Source organism: Rhinolophus hipposideros (assembly GCF_964194185.1).
Source record: "Rhinolophus hipposideros genome assembly, chromosome: 17".
NCBI lineage: Eukaryota > Metazoa > Chordata > Mammalia > Chiroptera > Rhinolophidae > Rhinolophus > Rhinolophus hipposideros.
The window spans coordinates 45,399,105-45,425,840 of NC_138063.1; the positions used below are offsets into that span (position 1 = coordinate 45,399,105).

A 26,736-nucleotide genomic window follows, 5' to 3' on the forward strand; every position below is an offset into this window, starting at 1 on the left:
GTCATTGAGGGACCAAGGAGAAGCACGGGCGCACGGGGTGGAAAAGGAGAAGTGGGAGTGAGAGCCGGAGGGGGCGGCCACCGAGCGCGGTGGGGCGCCCTGCAGCGCCCGAGCCTCCTGCCGTCTCCGGCCGCGCCCCAGCCGCCCGCAGCCCTGCGCGTCCGCCCCTACCCGCCGCGCTCGGGATCCAGCAGGCGGAGCGCCCGTCGCACGCGGAATGTGGCCTCGAACTCGGCCCCGGCCCCACGCGCCCTGGTGCTGGGCGCTGGCGCTGCTGGTCCTGGGCGGCGCGGGGCTGTGCCACGCCGGCCCTCAACCCAAGCTCCCCGCGCAACCCGGAGCCAGGAGCAAGTAAGTGCGCGGCCCCTCTCCCGGTCCCCAGGACGGCGAGGCTGCTTCCTTCCTGGAGCCCCGGGTCCCCGCATGCCCGTCCCGGGACCCCGAAGCTGCCCTGCCAGAGGCGGTGAGCAGTCCCTGAGGTGCCCCGTGGGTTGCCCGGGGCAGCCCCTCCTCCCGGGTGACCTCGCCAGCGCCTCAAGCAGCGTTTCCTCCCGGGCTGTGGGGCGCAGGGAGTGTCCCACAAAGCAGAGCCATCAGAAAACTCCTCCCAGGAATTATTGGAGTTTCTGGGATGCTTCTCACTGTCCCTTGTCGGGAAAAGGTGCACGCTCTCCAAAGGCTCACCCGCTCACCCTTCCGTCCGTTTTGTTGAGCTCCCGCCTCCACAGAGACCACGACCTTCCTGACCCTGGCCCCATCCGCTGCTGTATCAGCTTGTCCCCTCTCCCCCAGGCTCATTGTCCTCTGGATGTATACCATGCCTTTCTCCCTCTCCCTTCTTCACCCCAGGAACTGGTGCGCCTACATCGTGAACAAGAATGTGAGCTGCTCTGTGATGGAAGGAAGTGAGAGTTTTATTCAGGCGCAGTACAACTGTGCCTGGAACCAGATGCCCTGTCCGTCCGCGCTGGTGTAAGTCCTGGAGCCGAGGAGCCTGCGGGGCGCTCCGCGGCCGAGGCGGTGGGGGTGGGGTCTGAGCGTGGGGCTCCAGCCCGTCCCTAAATCTCTTCCAGAGCAGGTGAAGCCTCCGTAGCTGAAAAGTTTAAGCGCTAAGCGAGGTCCCGGGCACGCTGGGGTATTGAAGAAGTAAGTGTATGTTGCCCTGAGTGAGCCTTGAGGATGCGTTCGACTTGCGAGCTTGTGATCACCAGGGTACAGGAGGGGATGAACAAAGCCCCCACCCCCACTTCTCTTTTTCTCTTTCAATTTTATTACTAACCTAAGGCAGCTGGACCTAATTAGATCCATATTGTGTGTTCTGGGGCACAGAGATTCCAAAATGCATACTGCTAAAATTGTTTAATGTAGGATTAACTGAGTGTCCTAAAACAGGCGGTTTTGTCCAGATGCCCCCATAAAACTGACATTTTCCAGTGTTGTAGATCTCTAACGTCCCAGGAATAACTTGCTGAAAAGAGTGTCATCGTTTTTTTCAAGTTAGATCTGGGGATTGGCTAGGAGGTTGTCAGGAGAGAATGGTTCTTAAAAACAAGGGGAAGAACTCATCATCTTTTTGCTTATAAAGATTTCACCATCTTTAAAAAAAAAAAAAAGGAAGCGATGCAATAGAGTACAGATTCCGTTAAATACCTCACACTCATTCAACTGTCACCCGGCCAAGTCTTTGTGTTTTTGTGTAAGTCAGACATCCGAGGATGAGTGGATGTGAATAAATGGCTGTTGGGGAACACATGTGATAGTTGAATTTGTTTTCCCCTACGAATAAGTTGCTTGTCTTAGAGCACAGTTGTCATTACAGCAAAGAATAATAGCCAGTAGGCAGATCTGTCTTTGGCAAAGCAAAGGGACAGACTGAAACTTGTACTCCAGGAAACCTCATTCCGGAAGGCAGTCGATGAGCCTTCAGGCAGGTGAGGTGCAGGTGGTTTCTAAATCACCCTCCATGGGCTATGGTGGGTGTTGCAAACAGGAATGGGAGAATTCCTGTTAGGCCAAGGACTTAGAAGCGATCCCTACTTTTTAATACACAGAGAAACAGGCTGACGTGGACTCGCTGGCTGTCACACTGAGTTGGGTAGATTGTCAGGGGGATGCGGTACTATCACACTGCCTGCATCTCTAGTCAGTAAAATGCAGACCTCATAGTCAATGGCCAGCAGTCAGTGAACGGAGAACCAAGTAAGAGTTGTACACTGTGGTAGAGACATGCCATTTGAATGGATTTCTTTAAAATTAGAATTGTTAGTCAGTAATGTTTCATTTGTTTTCCACAAGAACAGCATTTTGTGCATTGCTATAACCTTAATGCTTACTTGTAACAACTCAGAAATAAATAATTTATCTTTTGGGGAGGTAATGCTTTTCATTTAAATGATTTACAAAAATTTCTGAAATTATTTTAGTGCTTGGAAAATCAAACGATGACTTAATTTTTGTATTTGACCAAAACTCAGTGAAACAAATTCTGTCTCAAGTGGGGAGCAAATCACCTGCAGATCAGCAGGTTAATGAAAGGCAGTTGGAGTGTATTGATGCCACCCAATGGGAAGGGCAACAAAAACTTGCTATTAAATATACAGATGTTTCTGTTGTTTTATTAAACAAAACCAAAATAAGTGACCTCAGTATTTTTCTTCAGTAAACATGTAAACAATTCAAGTGTGTTTTCACATTTTAAGTACTGCTTTGTAAGTGTGAAATTTAAAAAATAAAAACAGACTGTTTTAGCTGATCAAGCTGAAAATCTTGAAATTAATTTAAGCAGCTAATTCAGTCTTGATCTTTTTGTTTGTTTCTTTAGAGACAGGAAAGGAATGGTTTACCTTATTTTTCAACTAAACTTTGCAGTTTAGTGGATGAATGAAGGCAAAGGGGGAAACATTTCGTTTAAAGAAATGTTTCTTTAATGTTAAAGAGGAAGAATGGCTGTTTAGCACGGAATTTCCCAGGTGTTTTTGATGAGTCTAGAAGCCTAACTTCTCCCAATTCACAGGTACTGTCAGGTGAGGTATTTATTTGATCCTTGAAACCTGAGACCTGTGGAAGTGAAGGTTCTTTGGAGCCTCATCCTAATCCTGGAGTGACTGAGGGCTGCTTTCTGGGTGGTGTTAGAGTTATAGGTATACCTTGTTGGATTGCACTTCACAGGTGTTGTGATTTTTACAAATTGAAGGCAAGACCCTTCACCAAGAACCTTCACCAGCAAAATGATTACAACTTGCTCTATAATGCTCGCTTTCTTGTGGTGGTCTGGAAATGAACCCGCGGTATCTCTGAGGTGTGCCTGAACAGGACTGGCGGTTGGCCAAGACGCAGGAGCTAGAAATGAATTTTTGCAGCTGTTGACAGTTGGGCCTCTGGGAGTGGCAGGGTGAGCCAGTAAGGCCTTGGTAGAGTTGGAGCAGAGCTGAGCTGTGGTCTGTTTAGGGCTTGGAGGGAAAGGAGAAAGAGAAGCCAGGCCAGGGGAGACAGCAAAACCAGGATTTGTTTTTTCTTTTTCTTTTGTTGTTGTTATTTTATTTCTTTTTTGTTTTTATTTGTTCATTTTTAAAGCCAGGATTTGGAGGAGGAAACTCCATTTTGGAGACCCCAAGAGGCTGAGGGGTCCAGAAAGGCCAGAGGTGCTAGCTAGCAGGAAGACTTGCTCATGAAAAAAGAGGCAGTTCCAGGTCCATGGGGTACGGGCATTGTAGTTGGTGTGAGATTAGGGAGTGGGTCGTGAGGAAACCCAATTACCCAGGAATCACATGTGTTTCAAAGGCTTTGATAGAAAAAGGGAGTTGATAGTAACCAAGCAGGTGAAGAATTACTTCAAGAGAGAGAACTCTGCATGTTTTAAGAGAGAAGTGAAGAAGAAGCCAAAGGTAGAGACTGAATATGCTGAGACTGAGGTGGGAATCAGCTAGGAAGCAAGGGGCTTGAGGGGAAGTCCACACAAGAGGAGAACGTTTGTGCCTGGCCACATCATTAGGTGCTAAGCTTCCATGGGCATTTCCAGAAAGTTGATGATGCACATTTGAATATGTGAACAGTCTTAGATTCCAGATTATGAATTTGGGTATCAACATCTGAAACTAGGAGCAGAGAGGGCTTTTTTATGATATGTGGGCATTTTGAGCAATCATTATTATGAAACTAAAGTACCTTCTGAGGGTAAGGCACTGTGTTAGGGCTTTTCATCCTATATATTAGTTTAATTCTTGCCACAACCCTTCAAGATGAATACCATTGTCTCCATTTTCCATGAGGAAATGGGCACAAGATGTTCCTTGCTTGTGGTCACATGATGATAGGTGGCTGAGCTGCCTCCACCTACAGGGCTGCTGGCCTTTGTGGGCTGGTTGGTCTCTGTCCCTGTGTTAATGGAGATTGCGTTTGTGTGTTTTAGTGTGTGCCTTCTGCAGGCTGCTCAATACTCAATTATAAAGAACATTTACATTCTTTTATGGAAGGCAATTCCCATATGAAAGTGAGAACTGTTTGTGTGCATGTGTGTGTGTTCACACGCTTAAATCCCTTAACTGTGGGTCATTTGCTACAATGACTATGTACACTACTATGCTGAACAGGGTTTCTTATTTTAATAAAACACTGGCAGATTTTATTTGATTTGCCTGGGTTGTTAGGCTAGTTGTTTAAAGGGTGATGGTAGTAAGACCAGTGTTGTGGAGGAGGATAACTGTATGAGCCAGTAAGCTTGGCCTCTTCGGGACACTCACATATATAGCCTGTTTCCCCGAAAATAAGGCCTAGCCAGACAATCAGCTCTAAAGTGTCTTTTGGAGCAAAAATTAATATAAGATCCAGTCTTATTTTATTGTAATATAAAACCGGGTCTTTATAATAGTATAATATAATATAGTATAGCATAGTATAGTATAATATAATATAATACAATATAAAATATAATACAATATAATAATATAATATATAATACCAGGTCTTATATTAATTTTTGCTCCAAAAGACACCTTAGAGCTGATTGTCCGGCTAGGTCTTATTTTTGGGGAAACGCGGTATTCCTGAGCTCTGCCACCATCATAAGGGGATGGTGTTAAAAACATGCTTCTGGAAAAACAACTCAAAGCCCATTCCCTTAATTAGTGATACCATTCCTGTGTATAAAGAATTCTTAATTTTTATTAACATTTTCACTCATTTTGGAATTTAGGGATCTGTCTGTCAGAATCAGTCTCTCTGGCACTAGATGTGAGGAGGGGTCTGGGTCCCCAAGGCACAGGATTGCTTTAACAGAAACCGACTTGTCTTCCCTCAGCTAATCCAAAAGGCAGCTGAGTAGGACGTGAGGAGGAGCTAAGGGGGATTATCACGTAGACTTCTGTAGGGAGGGGACAGCTGTTCGTAGACTGTAAAGTAGCATAAAGCTGGATAGTAGTGATTTACCGTTTACTCCTAATTCTTAATTCTAAGGATTTTTCCCCCTCTGAGCTAACTGTTTTACTTTATACTCCCATATTAAGAAAGCCCAATCACCTTTAAAATTTCATTGCATTGAAGAGTTTTTGTGATTAATTATAAAACCATTAGCAGTTCAGCCCTGTTAACATCAGACTGCCACCCACCCATGTTGCACTAGGATGGTCCTGGCAGGTGTACGTCTCTGAATCTGCAATCTCTGGAGCAGCACGTAAGCTTGGAGAGAGTCTGTCTTGGTCATGAGCTGGGTTTAGGGACACATTTCGGAAGACATGGGAATGTGAGCAACTTACAATTCTTTCCATGGGTATTGGTTTGGATGACTTTCCTGGAAGGCTTAATGCAGTGTCCAGGGCCTGAGTTAGTTATAATATCTCCCTGGAGTGCATCGATGTAAGTCGATGAGCCCCTTTGCGTTCATTGCCTTCCATCTTTACAGAAGGGCATGTAGTTAGGAAGTAGCAGAGCATGGCTCCAAATCCAGGTCTGTTATCTCCAAGCCTTACGCTCTTCCCTCTCCATACCCCTGCAACCCTTTGCTGTATAAACCCACACCTTGGGATGAGTATCCCGAGGGGTGTGTGTGTGTGTGAGAGAGAGAGCGAGAGACCAGCCCCACTGCGCTGTGATGTTGGCACCTCTGGTGAGTTGGGAAGGGAGGAGGTCAGGGCCTGAGGCTTCATAGGGCCCCGCTACTCAGGTTGGTAGAAATAGCACCATCTTTCTACTCCTTCTTGGACTAGGCATTGTTGTGTGTAATGCATCATTCGTGCTCATGGCAGTAATTCCAGATAATTACATAACCTCCCACTCAGCTCGCAGTGGTCCAGCCAAGTGCTGTTAGTACTGGAGGCGTTTGGGGGCGTCCTGTGTGCAGAGCAGCTGCCTTGCTGGTACCTTGTTAGACCAGAGGATCCCAGATGTCAGGCAGCATTATTTTCTTGTATTCATTTCCCCTCCCAACGCAAGGCTGAGGCTCTGCTGGTCTGGCTGGAGCTTCCTGCCCTCTGATACCACAAACTGACTTGGGCATAGAAGCATGTACCCACCTTCACCCCACCCCCTTCTTGGATGAGTTGCATCTCAGTAGAAACTTACCTATTAGCTCTTTTTAAAAAATCTCATTAGCTGTGGGAGGGATTTGGTTGGATGGGGCCAACTGGAGAAGCCTGTGCTGCTGTGATAACACAGACTAAGAATTTGCAAATTTGCAGCAGGTGTGAGTTCTAAGTGCTGACTTTCCAGAACTCCCGTAATTCTCAGATTCCAAGGGGAGCAGATGGTCATTCAGTTGGAAGAAAAGTTGTCTATTAGGGAGCAATCTCAGCCAGAAAAAGCTTTTTCTTTTCTTTTTTTTTTTTCTTTTAAACAAAGAACAGTTAAGACTGGGGGGAAAATACAGGCTTACATCTTCTGGAGCCAATTCTACATTTTCTGCATCTCCAGAAACAAAATTCCATTCAATTCAAAAACGTGCTCCTTGTGTGTATAGCTTTAGGGCAGGGGTGTCCAAACTTTTTTCAACGTTTTTCACCAAGGGCCATATGCGGCAAAATACACAAACAGCCAGGCTACTCACTCGAGGTGAAGTACGTATTGCCTCACCTGGTTTATTTAAGTAAACTAAATATATTTTTGGAATTTGCTGCGGGCTAATAAAAAATGGATTGCAGGCCGTAGTTGGCCCACGGGCCACAGTTTGGACACCCCTGCTTTAGGGGATTCTTTTTCGCTTCAACTTTTAAACAAACATCTTGCAATCGATTGGCTGTTATGGGCCTTGCTCCTTGGGATGGAAGAAAACCTTAATCATTTGAGCTAGCATGGGAGGACATTTGTGACCATGTGCATGGCGGCCTCCAGACCCTGAGAGCCTCACAGCCTTTTGGGCCTGTATCCCATGTTCTCCCTAGACATCTCAGACCTTCCTTTCAAGCTTCTTTGTTATTTTGGTCTTTTCCTCTCCCTTGGTTCCCAGCAGATAAGATGCTGTGTTTGTAGAACCTTTTGGTGTTTCCAGAACACTTCCATGCTCGTTATTTTATTTTTTTTCTCATGACAAGCTAAGCCAGATTAAGTAGGACAGTGACAGGAGTCTTGGAAAAAGAATTATGCTTACGGGCTACATTTTTACCTTTCTTATCTTTGAGAAAAAAATTAATGGGATTCAAATAGAGATTATGGCTTTAAGAAATACAGTTTGCTTGTTGTTAAACCCGATTTAGTCCCCTTAATTGGTCTTCCTTCGCTGATCTATTCTACCACGATGGCATTTGGTAAATGAATTAAAATTCTGAGATAGGAAAAAAAGGTGAGGTGGATAGGGGCAGGCATTCTCTGAGGTAATCCCGTGAGGCTGGCTAGTGTGGTCAACCTGTTCTGGAAAAGGAGATAGAAAACTTGGTTTCTGGCCTCCTGAATTCCACCACCCCCAAACTGTGTGACTTCAGTGAAGTCCCTCGACCTCTCTGAGGCACAGTTTCCTCATCATTGTGTTACCAGAGAGGCAACATAGCTGACAGAACTTTGAAAAAGCACCCTATTAAATTCATGTAAGTACACTTAGCAGGAATGTCATGTCTAATGAACACTCACTCCTCACTGCTTGTTGGGAGTGTTGTTGCCTCCTCAGGTGGTCTTATCTTTCAGGGCTTTGAATTTGAAGTTCATGCTTTCTGACGTGTTAGAGAAACACTGCCGTACTAAAGAGTGAAATAAAGTCAGTGAACTAAGAAATGACTAAAATTGAATTTTAAGCATGAAGTTAAACTCTTAGAGGCTGCTTTGGAAGCAGAGCCAGCAGTAGAATTTCTTCAGGGAATGTAGGTAAGTGAGTACAGTTGATTTGAAGTAAATGCTCCCGTGCCTGTGGGCAATGATTATTGGTTCTGCAGGTGTTTGAGTGCCGGTGGTAGAACCGCACAGAGGTCAGCTGGGTGTTCCAGGCTGCTATGAGTGGTGCTGATCCACGGACATGAACACACTGCTTTCGTTTTTGATATTAAAGTGTTCTAATGTTTCCTGAGTATGAACAATGTGGTAGGTACTGCATACGACAGTCACAGTGTTCTACACACTGTCCTTTAAAACCTAAGACTGACAAACTGGGCCAGTGTTCACATTACTTCCAGACTGTCACCCAAATGTTTTGATTTATTGTTGGTTATAAGAATGCTTTTACTACTCAGAATTAATTGCTTAATTCTGTCCTTAATGAAGCCATTTTCGGTACTTAAAAGTAACAATGAACCACTTGATAAAGTGATGCGAGTGTGACTTCTTGTGGGGACAAAGCCCCCAAAAACAGTTTCCAGGCTCTCTCTCGGCCTCACATTGAAAGGTGCTGGCTCGGGTAGTAAATGGCCATCAACTGTGATCAGATGGCCAGCAGCTGTGGCTAGTTGGCCGTCAGCTGTAACCCGTAAGCCATTGTCCACTAATATAACTGCTGTGGCTACGCTAGCAGAAAGAAATGGGGGCTAGCAAGAGCAGATTGCAGAGAGGCGGGTGCCGCCGGTGATATATAGCGCTATAGTGCTATATAGAGAATATAGTGCTATGACTCCCCTACTTATGACTGGCCATGGGTGTTCCTTTTTGGCCTTACCGTGTCCTGCGTTCTTGGGAGGAGAGTGGGAGCTGAGACCCTGCACGACAAATGGCGCAGTGAGCAGGGTCCCCTGCACGACACTTCTTATGAAGAATGATTTTCCTGGGAGGATCAAGAGAGGAACACAGTAGTTTTCAACGTGGTGGTAGTTCGCATTGGAGGGAAAATAATGAAATGCTTAAAGTGAAACTCACTAATAAGTTTTCTTTCATTCCTGTTTTAAAGTGGTAATGGCTGCTGAGAAGTGAGGAGGGTTCAAACTAACTAAATTCCTGGTTTGAAAATGCTGTAGAAGGAAACTTTTCTGGGTGTGTCAGGGCCCAGCTGCTCTTTTTATTTTTTTCCACCTAAAAAAATGTTAGAAGATTAGGGAATACGCCTAAAAGTTATTTTTTGCAGCGTCAGACTTTCAGGACAGTGTATTTTATTGTACATTTGGTTAAAAGAAATTTGGTTAAGAGACAAATGGTTTAGGCGACGCCTTCTCAAACTGGTCATTTTGATGAAAGGAAATTTACTCTGAGGCTTCTCAACTTTTTCCTAACTTATCCCATCTTCATATACATTTGTGATTGTACAGTGTCTGCCGAATGTGGGAGATTAATTCGGTAATCTTTTACAGAGATTCACTCACAGTCCATTATCAAACAAGGTACTAGAGATCTCCCTCTTGCTTCATGTTGTTTCCAACATCTGCTCAACAGGGATGCTGTTAAAGGATAACGAGATAAGGGCCAAAACTTTTTCTAAACTGTAGTGGTGAAAATGCCACTTGTTTTTCTGCTAACAGGCTTTTCCACTTATCTCGAAAATGGACTCGAAAGCTGTGTTAGTGATTGCGACAGCACTCAGGGTGGGGATGAGTTTCACAATCCAACCCTTCACTGGGAGATCTTTTCACCATTAAAGTGTTTCTCTGTCTCAGTCAGTTTCAACCCAAAGAGTTCTCACATGCTGGTGAAATTAAGACCTTAGGCAGGGAGGCATAGAGAGTTTTTCTGAGTACTGTGCAGAATCTCGAATCTGGACTGCTGTCCTGACAGTGTTCAGGCCTGGTTTGTGTGTCAGGTGGCCTACCACGTCTTCAGCTGGTTTCAACTGGCGCAGCAGCTTTAGAGGACCACAAAGCCAGATCAGAGCCCTGTCTTGGTCATAATAAATGATGCACTCTTTTCTCATCCCAACATGTTGCATCATCCTCTGGCCATTCTCAAAATAATTGGGAGTCACTCTGTTCTATCCTTGTAAAAAACAACTAGAAAGATATAACACAGATTCCCGATGGCACAAGAGGGGAAAGCAGAAATTTCTTTAATGGCTCGTTTCCCGAAACAGATAGCAAGGCATCCTCTAAACGTGCTTTGTCAGAAGTGTCACTGGGAAAAGAATCCATGAGTAGACTGTCTGATTTTCAAAATGCTAATTTATGCCTTTGATATTTTCTGTTATTTTATACCAAATGCCAATCTGAAGGTGGTTATAAAAAAATTGTTTTGACTTTTTTTTCTTCATCATTGATCTATACCTTTAAAAGTGCAAAAATAAATATAGAACTGAGTTCCCAATAGACACATAATTAATTGGTGTGTGTCTGATGAGTAATCTAATACATTACAAAACAAAAAGACTTTAGTAAAATCCTCATTTTGAAATTCTGAAAAAGATTCAATGATGCTGGTTTTGGTTTCTACTTAACTGAGAGATATTATTGGATAGTCAAGACAAGATTATCTAGCACTCTGCTTTCCCAGTCCTGAAGAGACTTTAAGATACCCTAATGAAGAAATATATATAGTTGTTTAAAAAAAAACACCCAGCTTTAGTGAGATATAATTTATATAAACTGTATGTATTTAAAGTTGTATAGTTTAATATTTTAACATATACATGTATATGTGTGTATATATATATATATATATATATATCCATGAAACCAATACCACAATCAAGATATTGAACATTTCCATTACCCCCCAATTTTCTCACATTCCTTTGTAATCCTTCCCTCCAGTTCCTCCCCACACACCCCTTCTCCAGGCTGATCTGCTTCCCATCATCGCAGATGAGTTTGCAGTTTCTAGAGTTTTGTGTAACAGTCATACAGTATGTACTCTTTTATTTTAGACTTTTTTCATTCAGCATAATGGTTTTGAAGTACATCCATTTTATACTATATATCAAAAGTTGATTACTTTCTGTTATGGACTAGTATTCCTTTGTTATGTGTATATCACCATTTGCATACAGTAGTTTTGTAGCTGAGGACTCAGGGTGAAATACAGAGTGTAGAAAATCATTTATATTGATAGTAAGGTCACTTCTCTGATTTTTCTAAAGACCAATCAAGATGGTGGCTATATAACAGATGTAGAACACTAGATAAAACCATGATTGAGAAAAAAATCCACATTTCACATTGATAGTCCTAGCAAATGTTGGATTAAGGCTACATAATTAGTATAGGCCATTTTGAATTGGCAGAAAGCTCAATAGGTTTAAAAAAGACGTTATTTGAAGGCTGTTGGTTACTCACTTTCATTAAATAAGTTTCTTTGTGCAGGGCTTATGCCTGGCACAGGACTAGGCCCCACAGGGACACAGCAGGGAACCCGACCTCTTACTTGCCCTCTATAAGTTCACGTTCAGTAGGTGAAATTAGACATAAACAGAAATCATTACAAAATAAAAGGTAAAAATGAGAATTGCACAAATAGCTGAGGATATTCAGAGGTGGAAGAAAATGTTTCCAGCTAGGGGGAATGTGAGCACTTATTTGCTCATGGTGACATTTTAGCAGGACTTTGAAGGATGGTTCTAATTAAATACATGCAGATGTGAGAGGAGGCCAGCATATGCCAATAAAGAGCATGAGCAAGGGGCTAGAGTTGGGACATCCATAGGGAAGAGTAAATCAAAGTGCTGGCAGGTCTGGTTTCTTCTGAGGACTGGGAGGGAAGGATCTGTTCTAGGCCTCTGTGGTGTGTAGATGGCTATCTTTTACCAACAGCTTCCATCTACCGTGTTTCCCTAAAAATAAGACCTAGCCGGACCATCAGCTCTAATGCGTCTTTTGGCGCGAAAATTAATGTAAGACCTGGTATATTATATTATATTATATTATATTTATTATATTTATATTATACTCGGTCTTATATTGTATTATATAATACAGGCCTGTATTATATATAAGACTGGGTATTATATTTTATTTTATATTTTATTTTAAGACCCGGTCTTATATTAAAATAACACTGAGTCTTATATTAATTTTTGCTCTAAAAGACGCATTAGAGCTGATGGTCCAGCCAGGTCTTATTTTCGGGGAAACACGGTATGTGTATCTCTGTCCAAATTTCCTTTTTACATAAGGATACCAGTCATACTGGATTAGAGCCCATCCTAATGACCTCATTTCAACTTGATCACCTCTCCAAATAAGGTCACATTCTAAGGCACTGGGGGTGAGGACATCAACGTACATTTATTGGGGAGAAGCAGATACAATTCAACCCATAACAACCAAGATTGGAAGTTTGGGCTTTATTGTTTAGGCAAAAGGGAGTCATGGGAAGTTTTTGATCTGCGACACGATCAGAGGGATGCTTCAAAATGTTGATCTGTCAATGTGTGCAAAACGGGCTTGAGAGGGGAGAGAGTGGGGTGGGCACAAGGGGCGGTAGGAGGGTCACTGTCAGGAGACTGGCTGCAGTGCATGCCAAACCTGAGGTAGGTGTGATGGGAGAAGCTGATCTGGCTGTGGAGAAGAGGAGAAGCAGCAATGCAGTTTGAATGGCCAGGTGACGCCCTCTGCGCTTAACGTACAATAGCACTCACTGCACAGGTTCTGAGGATGTAGGAAAATCTGCCACTGAGCAACCTGTAGAGTTGTCAAGAATATTGATAAAAAGATGCACACATTTCAATGGAAGGCAAATTAGTTCATGGACTGTGGTATGACGGGATTGCTTTTATCCATGGGACAATCAGGACCTCATTGTTCATCACTTTCGGTGATCAGGAACCAATTATAATCTTTCACATGAGCAGTTGAGTTCATTATTATAGAAGGAACCCATATTTTTAATCTTATTGCAAATTTTTGCCATATATATGCCTATACACACAGTTTATAAATTTCATTTATTTAAAGTTTTATAGTTTCACAGTTTTCATAGCTATTGCCTAATTTTATTCTTCCAACATCTGGGAGGCAGAAGAGAGGCAAATATTATAAATCCCAAATTTTAGAGGAAACTGAGGATTAGAGAAGTTTTGGGGTTTTATCTGATATAACTGGTCTTTGGCTGAGTTGAGATTAGAATGGTGACTATTATAATGGATAATAAAATTAGATGTTATTCTCCATACAGTCTCCATATAAGTGTCATTGTTTCATATTGGATACTTTGGATACTGTTGGTTCAAGGAAAGCCATAGTGTGGTGCCTGTATACCACCTGATAGGTAGCCAAAAGATGTTTGCTGAATGAATGGATGAAAGAGAGAGCATGTGGGTTGTTTCTTTTTTTTTTTATTGTTCATTTATTTAAATTTATTGGGGTGACAATGGTTAGTAAAATTACATAGGTTTCAAGTGTACAATTCTGTAATACATCATGTATATATCACATTGTGATACATATATATCACCACCCGGAGTCAGTTCTCCTTCCATCACCATATATTTGACCCTCTTTAGCCTCTTCTACCATTTCTCCTCTCCACTTACCCTCTGGTAACCACTAAACTGTTGTCTGTGCCTATGAGTTTTTGGTTTTTTTATTTGTCTTGTTCCTTTGTTTCTTTCATTTTTATATCCCACATATCAGTGAAGTCATATGGTTCTTGACTTTTTCTCTCTGAATTATTTCACTTAGCATAATAATCTCAAGATTTATCCACATTGTTGCAAATGTCAGTATTTCATCTTTTTTTTACGGCAGAATAATATTCCATTATACCACATATTCTTTGTCCAATCATCTATCGAAGGACAATTTGGTTGTTTCCATGTCTTGGCCACCATTAATAACGCTGCATTTGAACATTGGAGTACATATATCTTTACGGATAAATGTTTTCAGATTTTTGGTGGAGATACCCAGAAGAGGGATAGCTGGGTCATATGGTAATTCTAGTCTTAATTTTTTGAGGAACTTCCATACTGTTTTCTATAGTGGCTGTCTCAAATTACATTCCCACCAACAGTGTATGAAGGTTCCTTTTTCTCTACAACCTCTCCAACACTTGTTTCTTTATTTTTCTATTGAGGCTTTTTGGTTTTTTTTTTAGAACAGTTTAAGTTTCACAGCAAAACTGAGGGGAAGGTACAGAGATTTCCCACATACCCTCTTCTTCCACACTTGCATAGCTTCCCCCGTTATCAACATCCCCACGAGAGTGATGCATTTGTTACAATTGATGAACCTACATTGGCACATCATAATCACCCAAAGTCTGTAGTTTACATTAGGGTTTATTTTTGGGAGGGCCATGTTTTTTAGCTCGTCTTTCCTCCCATTTTAAGAATCCTATGTGCTGAGTTTGTTTTTCAGTTTTCAGTCATGGAAGCCTTACGTTTGAACAACCGTCCATGGCTTGTGTTTTTAAAATGGAGCATATTTATATATATTTATATATATGTATATATGTATATATATATATATATGTATTCTTTGAAAATGATTGTTAATACTAAATAAAAATGCAGTGGCTTGCAGCTGAAATAAAGATTTAAGATATGGTGGATTCCAGTTAAATCAACCAAGGTAATGATATAAATGGTCATTTAGATTCCTGAACTGGCTATCTCAGTTTTTTTGCCAAGATGTAAGTGACATTGACTCTCTGTGATATGAGACAGCTTCATTTTGTGAAGGTTCATGTTATATGACTATAAAGATGGTTTGGTGTTATTGGGAGGATTAAAATGACCAGAGAGAGAAGTGCATTTTGAGAAAGTTAAATACTAAGAATATAGGGAATTATTTTAAAGATTAACTTTGTGGTTTCTTTGAAAATACCATGCTTGCTTATGTATTTTATTTGCAAAAACTGGTTGAAGGCATTTTTAGTGAAGTCTTTGGGTAATGGGCTGGTTTAGGCCCCAGCTTATTAGGAGGATGGGAACCACTACTTACACTACACATTTAATTGCTTTATTTATTTTTAAAATAAAAAATAATGCAATCTATGTAATTTTTCTTTCTTTTTTTTAATTTAATTTAATTTTTAAAAATTTATTGGGGTGACAATTGTTAGTAAAATTACATAGATTTCAGGTGTACAATTCTGTATTACATCATCTATAAATCCCATTTTGTGTTCACCACCCAGAATCAGTTCTTCCATCACCATATATTTGATCCCCCTTACCCTCATCTTCCATCCCCCACCCTGTAATTTTTCTTAAAAAAAAAAAAAAAAGGTAAATATGATTCTAAAGAAATGGAATGCAAGCCAGATATATTTTCAACTTGTTAACAGCTGTTGGCTGGGCCCCTCTTCATATCAAAGTCTATATATTTGTCTCACTCCTCTCTAATTATACAATTTAGTAACGAGTTTGTCCTTTATTCAAGCAGTGGAGCATTCTTCCCTAGAGATTTTGTGCATGTTGACCTTAAACAAATAAACAGCCAGATATTTCTCCAGCAAAATGGGTTTATTCAGGAATAATAAAGAATTGCAATCAGTACATGTGGTATAAAGGCTAAGCACCCCAAGTCCAGAGAAACAAAGGAGAGAAACATTCTTTCATGGATGTTGGAGGGGCTATTGTAAACAAAGCATCTATTGGAGGAAACTGAAAGTTTGAAGTGTAGTGACTTCTAATTGGCTGACTTATGGCAGTCTCCTATTGGCTGAGCTATTACTGGGCTAGGAAGAATCTTTTCTTCCTCCTGCTGAGGTAGTAAAGTAGTGTCACTTCCTGTCAGAAATTCAAGGTAAGTCTCTTCCTGTTGGGGTCAGTAGTGTGCATTGAGTGAAACGTGTGAGTTTTCTCTTCTAGTCTCCCAACTCCATCTTAAATGAGATTTCTGTTTATTAATTTTCACAGGCAACAGCGAGTTTTATAGAGCGTTACAAGAAGCAATGCAGAAATGGCATGATTGGCTGGGGTTGCATATCTGACCTTATTTAGGAAGATCAAGAAACAAGAAAATAAGTGTAGAGCCTAGAGTTGGTTTGGCATTTGGGGATTAACTGACTGAATATACGGTATTTCTGGTCAAGTGGAGCATTTTCAGGAACACAAAGGTTTGGTTTGCTGATGTGGTGCCCCGAGCAGGAGCAGCTCCATCTTGGGCCTAGAAATTGTTTCAGCACCTCTCAATTTTTAGAAACCGTCAGTGCCCCAAAGTTTCCCTCTAGCCTGGGACAATTCCCAAGGCATACTGTCCCATAGTCCCTTTGTACCTGGGTTTTGTGGCGGCTTTATTAGAACCACGTGGGGTTGACCAAGGTAAGGAATACCATACCTTCAAATTCCCTTAGAAAAATCCAGTTCTACAAGCTTACATGAGCAATGAGGACTGTACTGAAGATTGTAACAACGCAGATGGCTTTAAGGATATTGTAGGTATCATGAACCTTAAAAATCCATTGGCCACCCCAAGTCTTCTTGGAGAAAAGTTCCTCCTCACTTTCTCCTCCTTGGCCCACTGCTCCATTACCAAAGCAAATAAGCAAACAACTTTTTTGTTTTTTTTGTCTCGCTAAGTAGTCCCCCCATCCCAATTCCCTAATAGTCTGCACCTAAAGGCCTTGGGTAGGATGGGTTGTGACAGCATCTTCCAAAGAAAAACCATGCTCCTCCTAAGTAGGGTGCAGGTGAATGAAATGTCTCCACCTCACTGTGTTAAGTGTGGATTAAAAAAACATAAAGTCATACCGGGTTAGCGTGGATAATGTGAGAAATGTTGCAATGTTTTGCTTCTTTTCCCCCAAATGTGGTCATAAATTAGAAAAGAAATATAAGTGTTCCTGTTTCCAATCCCAGGGTTTTTAAAAACTGAGAGTGAATTGGCCCAAAAGAAGAAAATATTTGTATACCTGCAGAGACACTCATAATGCCTCAGGATTTTCTAAGCTTCTACGTGACTCGCACCAAGTTCCAGGCGTGGCCTGTGTAAGCGCTTGCCGGCATCCATGGTCTTTACCCAAAGGTCTAAAGTAAATACAGAGGGATGTCATAACCAATTCCCTTTTAGTATCAGAAAGCAGTACTGAGAACATTGGGTGGATAGCCGCAAGTTGAAGAGTGGCAGGAGGATACGGAGTTGAGGAAGAAGAGAGTGACTGAGATCCTTAAGAGGGAGGGATGGCTGTTGCTAACCAGTCAAGAGAAACACAGGAAGAAGGGTTTCGAAATTATTGTGACTTTATAGGAGAATTTGAGGAAATAATTTTTTCCCTTAAAAAAGGGAAATGATCAAAATAGAGTTTATTCGGTAGCTCTGAAAAGAAAGGTTTGGATCCCCAAACCACGGAAAGTCATATTTGTGGTGAGCATCATGCAAAAGGCTGAGGCCAGCAGACGTTCTCATGGCCCGCACTGTGGGAACACTGAGTACGAGTGCATGGGGAATGACAGGGAGGAGAGCCTTCTGTGATTCTGACTCCAGGAATGAGGAAACATGATGTAACTTTGAGAAACGGGATAGTATAGAATTTATTTGGGGAAAACAGCCTGCAGCAGTGATAACCCTTCCCAAAAGAATCCTTTGGGAGAATGTGGTCCTTTATTAATCTTAAGTTATTCAGCCCTCCAGGAAGCCATCGCAGTTAGCTGGGACCCTGGGGGATGCCCCACACTCCTGGCCCTCCTCCCCACTGTCACGGCACAGACTTGGGTTTTGTAACATATCTCCTAAAGTGAGCAAGTTAAAACTAAGAATGTGGACTCATTGGAACTCATGCATAAACTGTATTTTATGATCTGGACAAGCCCTGCACTAGGAAATGATGTCATTTTTAGCAATGCAAGTTTTTCAGAAGGGAGGCCTGATTGCTCTTATAGTAAATCTAAGAGTAACAACTTGATTGCTATGTCCTCGAGTTGGACTGAGTCTTGTAGTGGGGCCACTGTGGTTTTCCTGAATCACCTTTCTTCCAGACTATAGAATTGCTCTGTCCTCAGGGTTGGGGGTGGGGGTGGAGGTGATAAATTGTGAATTGTAGGGAAATTTTTTATTTATTACTCTGTATGGTTAGGGCAAACTACTGAGAGATAAAGAGGATTTTAGGTTTTGATACCTAACTTGCCACTCTAAGTAAGTAAGAAAATTAATTCAAGAGGAAGCAGAAAAATAAGCAGCTTACAATTGTGGTTTCTCCAGCAAATATCTCCTTTGTACTGGGAAACAGACAGCCTCCTATATGTACACTTTCATTTTCAGCACATTGTTTTGGTGCAGGATCTGTTATTTTAAAATGTGCACAAAGCTCTATTGTAATCTGATTGTAATCAGGGCTCATCGATCTGACTTTTAGATTCTTTGAATACATTTTGTGTTTCAGAAGTATATCTGTCCAAGCATACTGGCTTTTAAAACTTAGATGGAGTTTCCTAAAAAGTCAAGAAAAATGTTTCACTTTTTTTTTCATGTCATTAATTTCTCCATGCTGAAATCTAATTACAAGTGTGTAAAGTAGCAGAAAAAGGTTAGGTGAAAGTTCTGATTTTTGTGTTTGATGTGCTTTAACCTAGAAGAAGGACCTTTGGTTCCTTCACTTTATCTCCATGGGGAAACTTTTCAGATTGTGGGAAGTTAGCATTGGGAGGTTCCTTGTGGATCAGAGTCACCTCCTCAGATTGCAGAGATTTGTCTTTGTGCTGCACATGGCTCCAAATGGCCAATTTTTGATTGTCAGTAGGACAGGGTACATTCAGAAGGCAAGTGTCTCTTCTGCTGGTGCAGAGCCACTTTCTTTTTAACGTAGTTATGAAATTTTAATTTCAGACTTTATAGCATCTACTGCCTGACTGTATCTATTTTTGGAAAAGTGTTACTTCAAACAAACAAACTCATGTATTTATTCATTGATATAAAAACAAATTAAAAAAAACCAAACTATTTGTCACATGCAGTTCCTAGAAAATCAGTCCACTGTCTTGTTAGTTCTAAATCAGAACATAGAGAGCAAACTTTGTAAAAGTGAATTACTGTATAAAATGGAAGAAAATTTTGACACCTTCTATAACATGGATGAACCTTGAGGTTAAAGGAGAGATATGCTACCCCATGTTGGTTATTTTGAGCTGAAGTCCATTGAGAAATAGCAGACTCAAGAAGAACTCGCAGCCTTCCTCCTTTCTGCCTCAAGCTGTGTATAAATTTCCCACCTCTCCTGTACCAGGATGAGGAGAGTTACCCTTGTCACTGGAGATAGAGAGCTGGCACTGAGATGAGCGTGTATAAACAGACCTTACTAAAATAACCTTTATTTTCCGTTAGATTTCCCCATATATTTCCTAATCACCTTCCCACAGTTTATCACCCATGAAAGCCCCAAACTCCTTTCCTTTGTCTAGTAACTTCCCCCCCCACACACACACAATTTAGCACCCTTTGTTAACATGGTAAATAAGCCCTGAGTCTACCACTTGTTCTTTGAATGTTTGCTTCTTTTCTTTGAAGCCCCTGTACATGTAAAAATATTAACATCAATGAAATTTGTATGTCTTTCTCTTGTTAATCTATCTTTTGTCAGTTTAATTCACAGGCCCCAGCACAAACCTAAGAGGGTAGAGGAAAAGTGTTTTTCTTTTGTGCAAGAACATTATGCTAAGTGAAATAAGCCAGTCACAAAAAGACAAATACTGTATGATTCTACTTATCTGAGGTATCTAGTGGTAAGAGTCATAGAGACTGAAAGTAGAATGATGGTTGCCAGGGGCTTTTGGGAGGGGGGAATGGGAGTTAATGTTAATGGGTACAGAGTTTTAGTTGGGATGATGAAAAAGTTATAGAGATGGATGCTATTGACAGTTGCACAACAATGTGAATGTACCTAATGCCACTGAATTGTACTCTTAAAAATGGTGAAGGGATACATTTTATGTAATGTGTATTTCACCACAATTAACAAAAATTAGAGTGAACTTCTGCTCTGTGGAAAAGTTGGAGTAGTAGCTGAATGCAAGATAACCAAGTCTGCCCTGGGTGAGCATTCTGAAACTCAGTGACATGACTTCTCGCCTATACGTGCAGTTTCTCCCTGGCCCAGACTGGGGGTTCTCCAGGCCCAGGGTGCTCTCTTACCACAGAGAGGGAAGCACCTCTTCTGTCTGGCTTCCTTTTCCATTCTCTCAGTCCCATTCCAGTCAACACTGTGCAGAACCACACATGCAGAATGAAGCAAGAAGAGTTGGCTCCAGATTTCTGAGGGCAAGCCAGTGACTAAAAGAGGAGTTTACTAGAAAGTCTGTTCTGGGGAGAAATACTAGTCAAGCAAGTGTCCCCAATGGGGCAGCAGGCTTTCAATTTGTGCAGTCGGAGCGGCCCATGTTAGCATTCAGGTAAATACTAAATGCAGGGAAAAGATCCTTGCCTTATGGAACAGCTGTCTAGATGATCCTCTGCCAGTGATTAATTTTCAGAGAAGTGTTCTACTTGCAGTTCTAGGGATGTAGGAAGAGAAAGCTGACTGGTGGGTGTGAGATAGGAATCCAGAGATGAACAGATAGACGTGTGTCCGTTGCTCTTCCCTTGACAGTTTCATGACTCTCTAGGCCAGCCCTGTCTAATGGAATTTTCTGTGATGATGGAGGTGTGGTAGTGGCTGCTGAGTACTTGAAATGTGGCTAATGTGACCGAGAAACTAAGTGTTCGATTTTATTTAATTTTAATTAGTTTAAACGTAAAAAGCCACACGTGGTTAATGGCTATTTTGTTGGACAGCACAGCTCTAGGTCACCTGGTGTTTGATTCGAATTCAATTCATCATGACCTGAGAACCCTGGGGCTTGTTTTGGTTCTGGGAAGACTTGGAGTTCACATCTGCTCAGGGTTAGACCTGAGGATAGCTCTGGGGTTTTTAATATGAACATCGGAGTCCTCAAAACCTTGTCAGAAGTAGACCTAGTATCGATAAATCAATAATCGATTGATTAGTAAATGTTTATTGAGCTCCTACAAGAGGGCAGACACGGTGTTAAATAGTGGAGATGTTGTAGAGAACAAAACCCACAGGCCTCCTTGCCCGAATAGGGCCTGTGGTCTGCAGGGAAGAACTGAACAAGCAAATGCAAGTGTGAGTTGAAGCGTGTTAGGAAGGAGTCTTTGTGGACTGATGTCACATGGAGGCACAGTCGTTTTGTCACCTTCTATTCAACAGGGACACTTCCAGTCCCGTGGTCCCTGAACTCTGATTAACTTTTGCAGTCCCTTCCACCTTCCTAATCATTAGAATTTCCTTGGGCCAATCTGGTGTCTTTAACACAGAGCTGAACTTGTAAAAATGGTGAACCCTTCTTTCACCCCAAAAAAATGTTTTGGAGAGAGGAGAGTTGGGGAGAGTGGGTGTGGCTGAGGCAGGGGTCAGAGGCAGGCCCAGGTGGTGGAGCAGCTCTTTGCCACAGTCCCCAGGAGCCCCCCCCCATGGTGACCAAGGCAGCTGTATACCCTGGATCTGAGGAACAGGATGCTGTTACAGTCCCGACCCGAGACTGGGATGGGGGCCAAGGTGCAGCCTGAGTCAGCCTTCCTGCTCTCCCAGCACAGCCTGGCTACCCCTTTGGCTGTTGGTCTCTCGGTTCGGTGACCCCCAGCTGGGTGCAGTGAGTTAGCTGATTCAGTAAGTATTTATTGAGCATCTCTGTGTACTCACAGCCCAGGGGCCCTGGTAACACTTGGGCTGCTTTGGCTGTTCCCTGCCCGGTTGTTCAGCCCTGGCTGCTTCAGAGGCTCCCAGCTCCTAGCTCTGGGGGCAGATGGGTTCCCTGGGTGTGGGGTTGTGATTCTCAGCTCTGGAGGTGCTTGACAATTACTTGGGTAGTTTTTGAAAGGTACAGTGCTTGGGTACCCTCTACCCCCAAACCAATTAAAATTAGAATTTTGAGGGGCAAAGGCCTAGGCATTTTTATAAGGTTCCCTGGTCAGGATATCATCCTGCTGTACCCTGGCTGATGGGGGAAGGGGACCCAGAAATCCTACTGGGTTCTTCCTCATCTCTGGGGAACCTTCCAGTTGGCTTCTATGGAAGCAGGAACCCCATTTCTGTGGGAAAATCCCAGTAGGACTGTGGGGCTGGAGAACACCTATCTCCTCCCCTCATTGTCTCCAAGTTGAGGCCCGAGTTTCTGAGGCCGCCTCTGGGATCTGTGTCATGCACAGAGAAGTGGGACATGAGCGTTAGAGCGGCCACCTGATCGTTTTCAGCTGTCACTGGGAAGGCGTCTTCCACATGCTGGGCATGTTAGAGACACTGTCAGCCTAAACTCCACTGCCTGAAACTGGAAACCCTACAGCAAGCCAGTTAGGGGAAGGGTGGGAGTGGGGAATGTGTGTGAGGGTGGAGAGGAAGATGGGAACTCCAGGGAGTTTTCCTCAGTTATGAACCGGCTCCAAATTTATAACTGGCTTTAAATAAAAGAATGAAGTGTGTTGGAAAAGCAAGAACTTTCTTACACCTGGCCCAGCAGTGAGGGGCTGGGAGGTCGTCCCTCTTCTCAGGGCATCTGAGCCTCGTGCTTTGCTCTTCTAGTCCTGGCTCAGCCACATCCAAAAGGGTTTAATGTGGCCTGTCATCTACTGGCACATGAACAACAACCCAGAGCAAACACATTTTCACATTCAGTGTTCAATGCTCAGAGGAACCAAGTTTTTCTGAGATTACACATTTTTCCAGCATTATGCTGTACTTGAGCATTCAAAACAATGAAGTGGAAGTTTTCTTTTTTTTTAGTTTCTAGGAATACACAGAGGATTCTTTTGGTAAGTGGATGGTAGGGGCTGAGGGCTTGCGTGTACCCAGACTGAATTAGACATTCAGGAGAATATTTGCTGAATGGGGACCTTCTTATCCAGATGTCCTTCAAGAACATATCTGCGTGGGTGAGGCCGTTTCAAATGTAGGGCAAGTGCTAGAGAGACTCGCTGCTTCTAAGTGTGGGAGGCCATGTGGGATAGAGGGGAGAACACTTGGGTTTAAATCCCAGCCCTGCCCTTCCTGGCTGTTAGAACTTGGACAAGTCACTTAGCCTCCGTGAACCTGTTTTCTCCTTTGTGAAAAGAGGAAAATCTGCATTGTGGGGCCTTATGGGGGGATGTGGTGGGAATGAGAGAGAATGAAATGCCTGGGATGGAGGACTTACCCTCCTCCTTACCCCTCACTCCTTGAGCATCCCTTCTTTTCTGTTTATTGGGCTTTCTCTTCAAGTCTCTTGGAAAAAGCCTCTCACCAGATCTTCTCAAAATCTGCACACCCAGGCCCCACTGCAGACCAATTAAATCAGAACCTCTGACGGTGGGACCCAGGCATTTTTACAGTTCTCTGGTGACTCTGATGCACGGCCAAGGTGAGAACCACTGCCTTAAAAGACAAAGTGAAACAGGGACGGTGAAAGGAGCTGGGACCCTCACACTTGGGGCAGCGCTGTCAGGGCTTTCTTGGAATTCTGAAGAGACACTTGACCTGTCCTGGTGGGAGAATAAATCCTTACATGTCAGGTTTTAGGTGACATGGTTTTGACCCTCTTGGAAGATGCCAAAGGTGCATTACATGTAGTAATCTGTAATTTTCTCAGGAACCTACTTTGAACTCCACCTGCCACCAGGCTGGTGCCTGAGATGGAGTTGTTTGGCTAGTGCAAGGGCCGCGGGCCACATGGCAACTGGTCCACCCCCAACATCATACAGCCACCATAGGGAAATGATACAAAGCCTCTTTCTTTTCTGGGAATTGGCCCCTAAAAGGCAACCAGCTGCTGGTGCTGGTGTTTAAAATGAAGAGAAAGGGATAAAGTTCAAGAGAGTCATGATTCCAAGCCAGGAATTGGGGTAATTAAGGAGCCGGCTTGCATCTAAGCTGAGAGCCCGACCCCAGGGGTGCTGCACTCCTGGGGCCATCCCTCTGAGTGCCCAGGGGCTGCTGGATCCTCCCTGTCTGTTCTAGGCCCAGCCCCAGCTCTGGGTCTGGAGGACTTGACAGCTCATCAAAGGGTCGCTGTGTGATATGAAAGCACTTCAGGGAATGTGCACTTTTAAAGAGGAATTTTGAATGGCGCCAATTCTGCTTCCTTCTTTCTGTCATTAGCTGTGTGAATCAGGGCATCTTTTAAAAAAGATCTGAACACAAATAATATCAGATGCCATTTGCAAAGGCTTGCAGCCTGCTAACTTTGCTAGTATTAGGGAAAGAAGGTGCCCGGATAAATATCTGGATACTGTGGGAGAGAAGGGCGCTCAGGATGCTTGTTTCAAATACAAAACAAAATAACCCTGATGACACACGACAACATCTCCACAAAGCAGCGAATTGTGGAAGTTTGTTAGTGGAACTAAAGCTCAGTTTGTAAGAAATGTCCATGTCCGACGGGAATTGTGGGGCCAAGCTTTTCAAAGTTGTCTTTTCCCAGGACTTTAGTGGGAGGCGAGCTGGTGCAGGTGGATCTAAGCTGATGGAGGAAGGAGGCCAATAGGATTTTGGCTGAACCCCAGGGGATCAGGGCTGGATTGAGGAGACCAGTGATTTTTTTCTAGTTAAGCCTGGAGAGAACAGGCAGGGCCCTGAGTGACCTGGATCCTCTTCATTAGGGTCCAACTGTGGGAGGGCCAGAGGTGCTTCCAACAGCAGCCAGTAAAGAGAGATACCATCTTTTTCTTTGGCAGATATCGTGTGAACTACAGACCCAGATATGTCACCAGGTACAAGATGGTGACACAGTTGGAATGGAGGTGCTGCCCTGGCTTTAGAGGGGCAGACTGCCAAGAAGGTCCCAGAGATCCCATGAAGACTTCACGCGCCACACCCTCTCGGCCTCGAAACAGCTTAAAGAAACCCACAGGTAACTTCTTATCTGTACTTGCTGTGCATGGGCCCCACTAATATTTCCAGTGCTCTTCATACAACAGGACTTAAAATTTACAGTGTTGAGCTTTCCAGGGTCTTCAAAGGACATGAATATATTCCTGCAGTAGACGCGTGTGGCACACAAATTTATTTGCAGAAGCAGTAGCAATTGGAAGACAAATGTTTTGCAAGTAAATGGCCTAGTTAGGGCCAACTTGGAAAAGCCAAGGCCTTAGAAATCAGTGAACACAATGCTGATGGTTTCAGGCTTGTGTAGCCTAAGGCAGAGATGAGAAGATGAAATGGTGCATTGCTTGTTTTTACTTTACTTTCATCTACAAGCTTCCATAAACCTGAATTTAAAGGAGTTAAATTGTTTTCTTTTGTTTTTTTAGTAGGTAAATAGAATCATTCTCATTCTGTTTGGGGTGAGATATATGCAAAGCTAAGCCTCACTTTAGAAGCATCCATTGAGATTGTTCTTACATTTGTTTCTGAATTTCTCTTGTTTGAAGTGAAGTAGGAGAAATGCAATGAATAGCTAAGAAAGCAATGGTCATTTTCACCTATAGCACACCTTTAAGTATGACATTAAGAGAGGGACTTGTCACAGTGGGATTTATAGGTGATGTATTACAGAATTGTACACCTGAAATCTATGTAACTTTACTAACAATCGTCACCCCAATAAACTTTAACTAAAAAAAAAAAAAAAGAGTGACATACAGATAAATTTTTTTTGGTCTTTATTTTCTACATCACTTTATCTTTCCTCTGTTTTAAGTTGAGTCAGCATAAATGTAACTTCGATCTTCTCATGAATGGAATGTTTAAGTCGTTTTGAAATGATTGTATTTTCCCATGAGATGTTTCAGTTTTGAAGCTGGTAGTTTGTCCCAATGCTGTCCGTAAAATAGATTTTCAGATAATGTTTTATTACAAAAGTAATGCATGTCAATTAAAGAATGTTTATAAAACATAGGAAAATATTTAAGTAGACGTAATCTCACCACCAAGTGATAACTACTATTTGGTTATAGTACATTACCCTCTTTCCTGTATCGGCATATACATTTTTTGAAAGAAAAATTAATTCATTCATCCCACAAATATTTATTGAGGTTCTATATCTATAATTGGTACTTGAGAAAAATGAAAAGTAAAGCAGGCACAGTATCTGACCTCATTGAAGGCAAACATTAGACAAGTAATTACAATAAATCATGACAGGTACTACCATGATGGATGGGCACACGTGAAGGGGGTCTCTTGGATTATAATAGTTTATTTTTGTTTTGCTTATTTTCAGTTTTCATTTTAAGTTTAAGTTTCATTTTAAGTTTCATGTAGCTTAATGAGTCGAATAGCTTTATGAGCTCGACTAGGAAACGCAGTGATCCTCCTCCCCACCCCCTTTCCCTTCCCAGGACTAATTATTTTAAATGTTTCAGGCGCCCTTTTGGAATTTACCTCCATATCTATTGACTTCTCATTATGGAAGCTGAGGAGTTGACTCTCTTTCATCTACTCTCCAACACACTTCTCCTTTACCTTCATCTTTTCCAAAGAATTATACCACGTTTTTATTTATTCAGTATTTACTGTTTACGTTGTAGTAACTATGTAGATAATGTTGACAGCTGTAGTGTGCTA

General features: G+C 42.4%; 1 protein-coding gene across 1 annotated transcript in view; it reads left to right on the forward strand.

Moving 5' to 3' along the window:
- The first annotated feature begins 24 nt into the window (after positions 1 to 24).
- The window catches only part of EMILIN2 (elastin microfibril interfacer 2), a 50,423-nt gene continuing 23,711 nt past the window's right edge, over positions 25 to 26,736 (forward strand). The window contains exons 1-3 of the mRNA XM_081078700.1: positions 25 to 351; positions 850 to 972; positions 24,903 to 25,078. Of these exons, the coding sequence (XP_080934826.1) occupies positions 218 to 351; positions 850 to 972; positions 24,903 to 25,078 (433 nt within the window). The 5' untranslated portion in view covers positions 25 to 217. The remainder of the gene's footprint in view (positions 352 to 849; positions 973 to 24,902; positions 25,079 to 26,736) is intronic.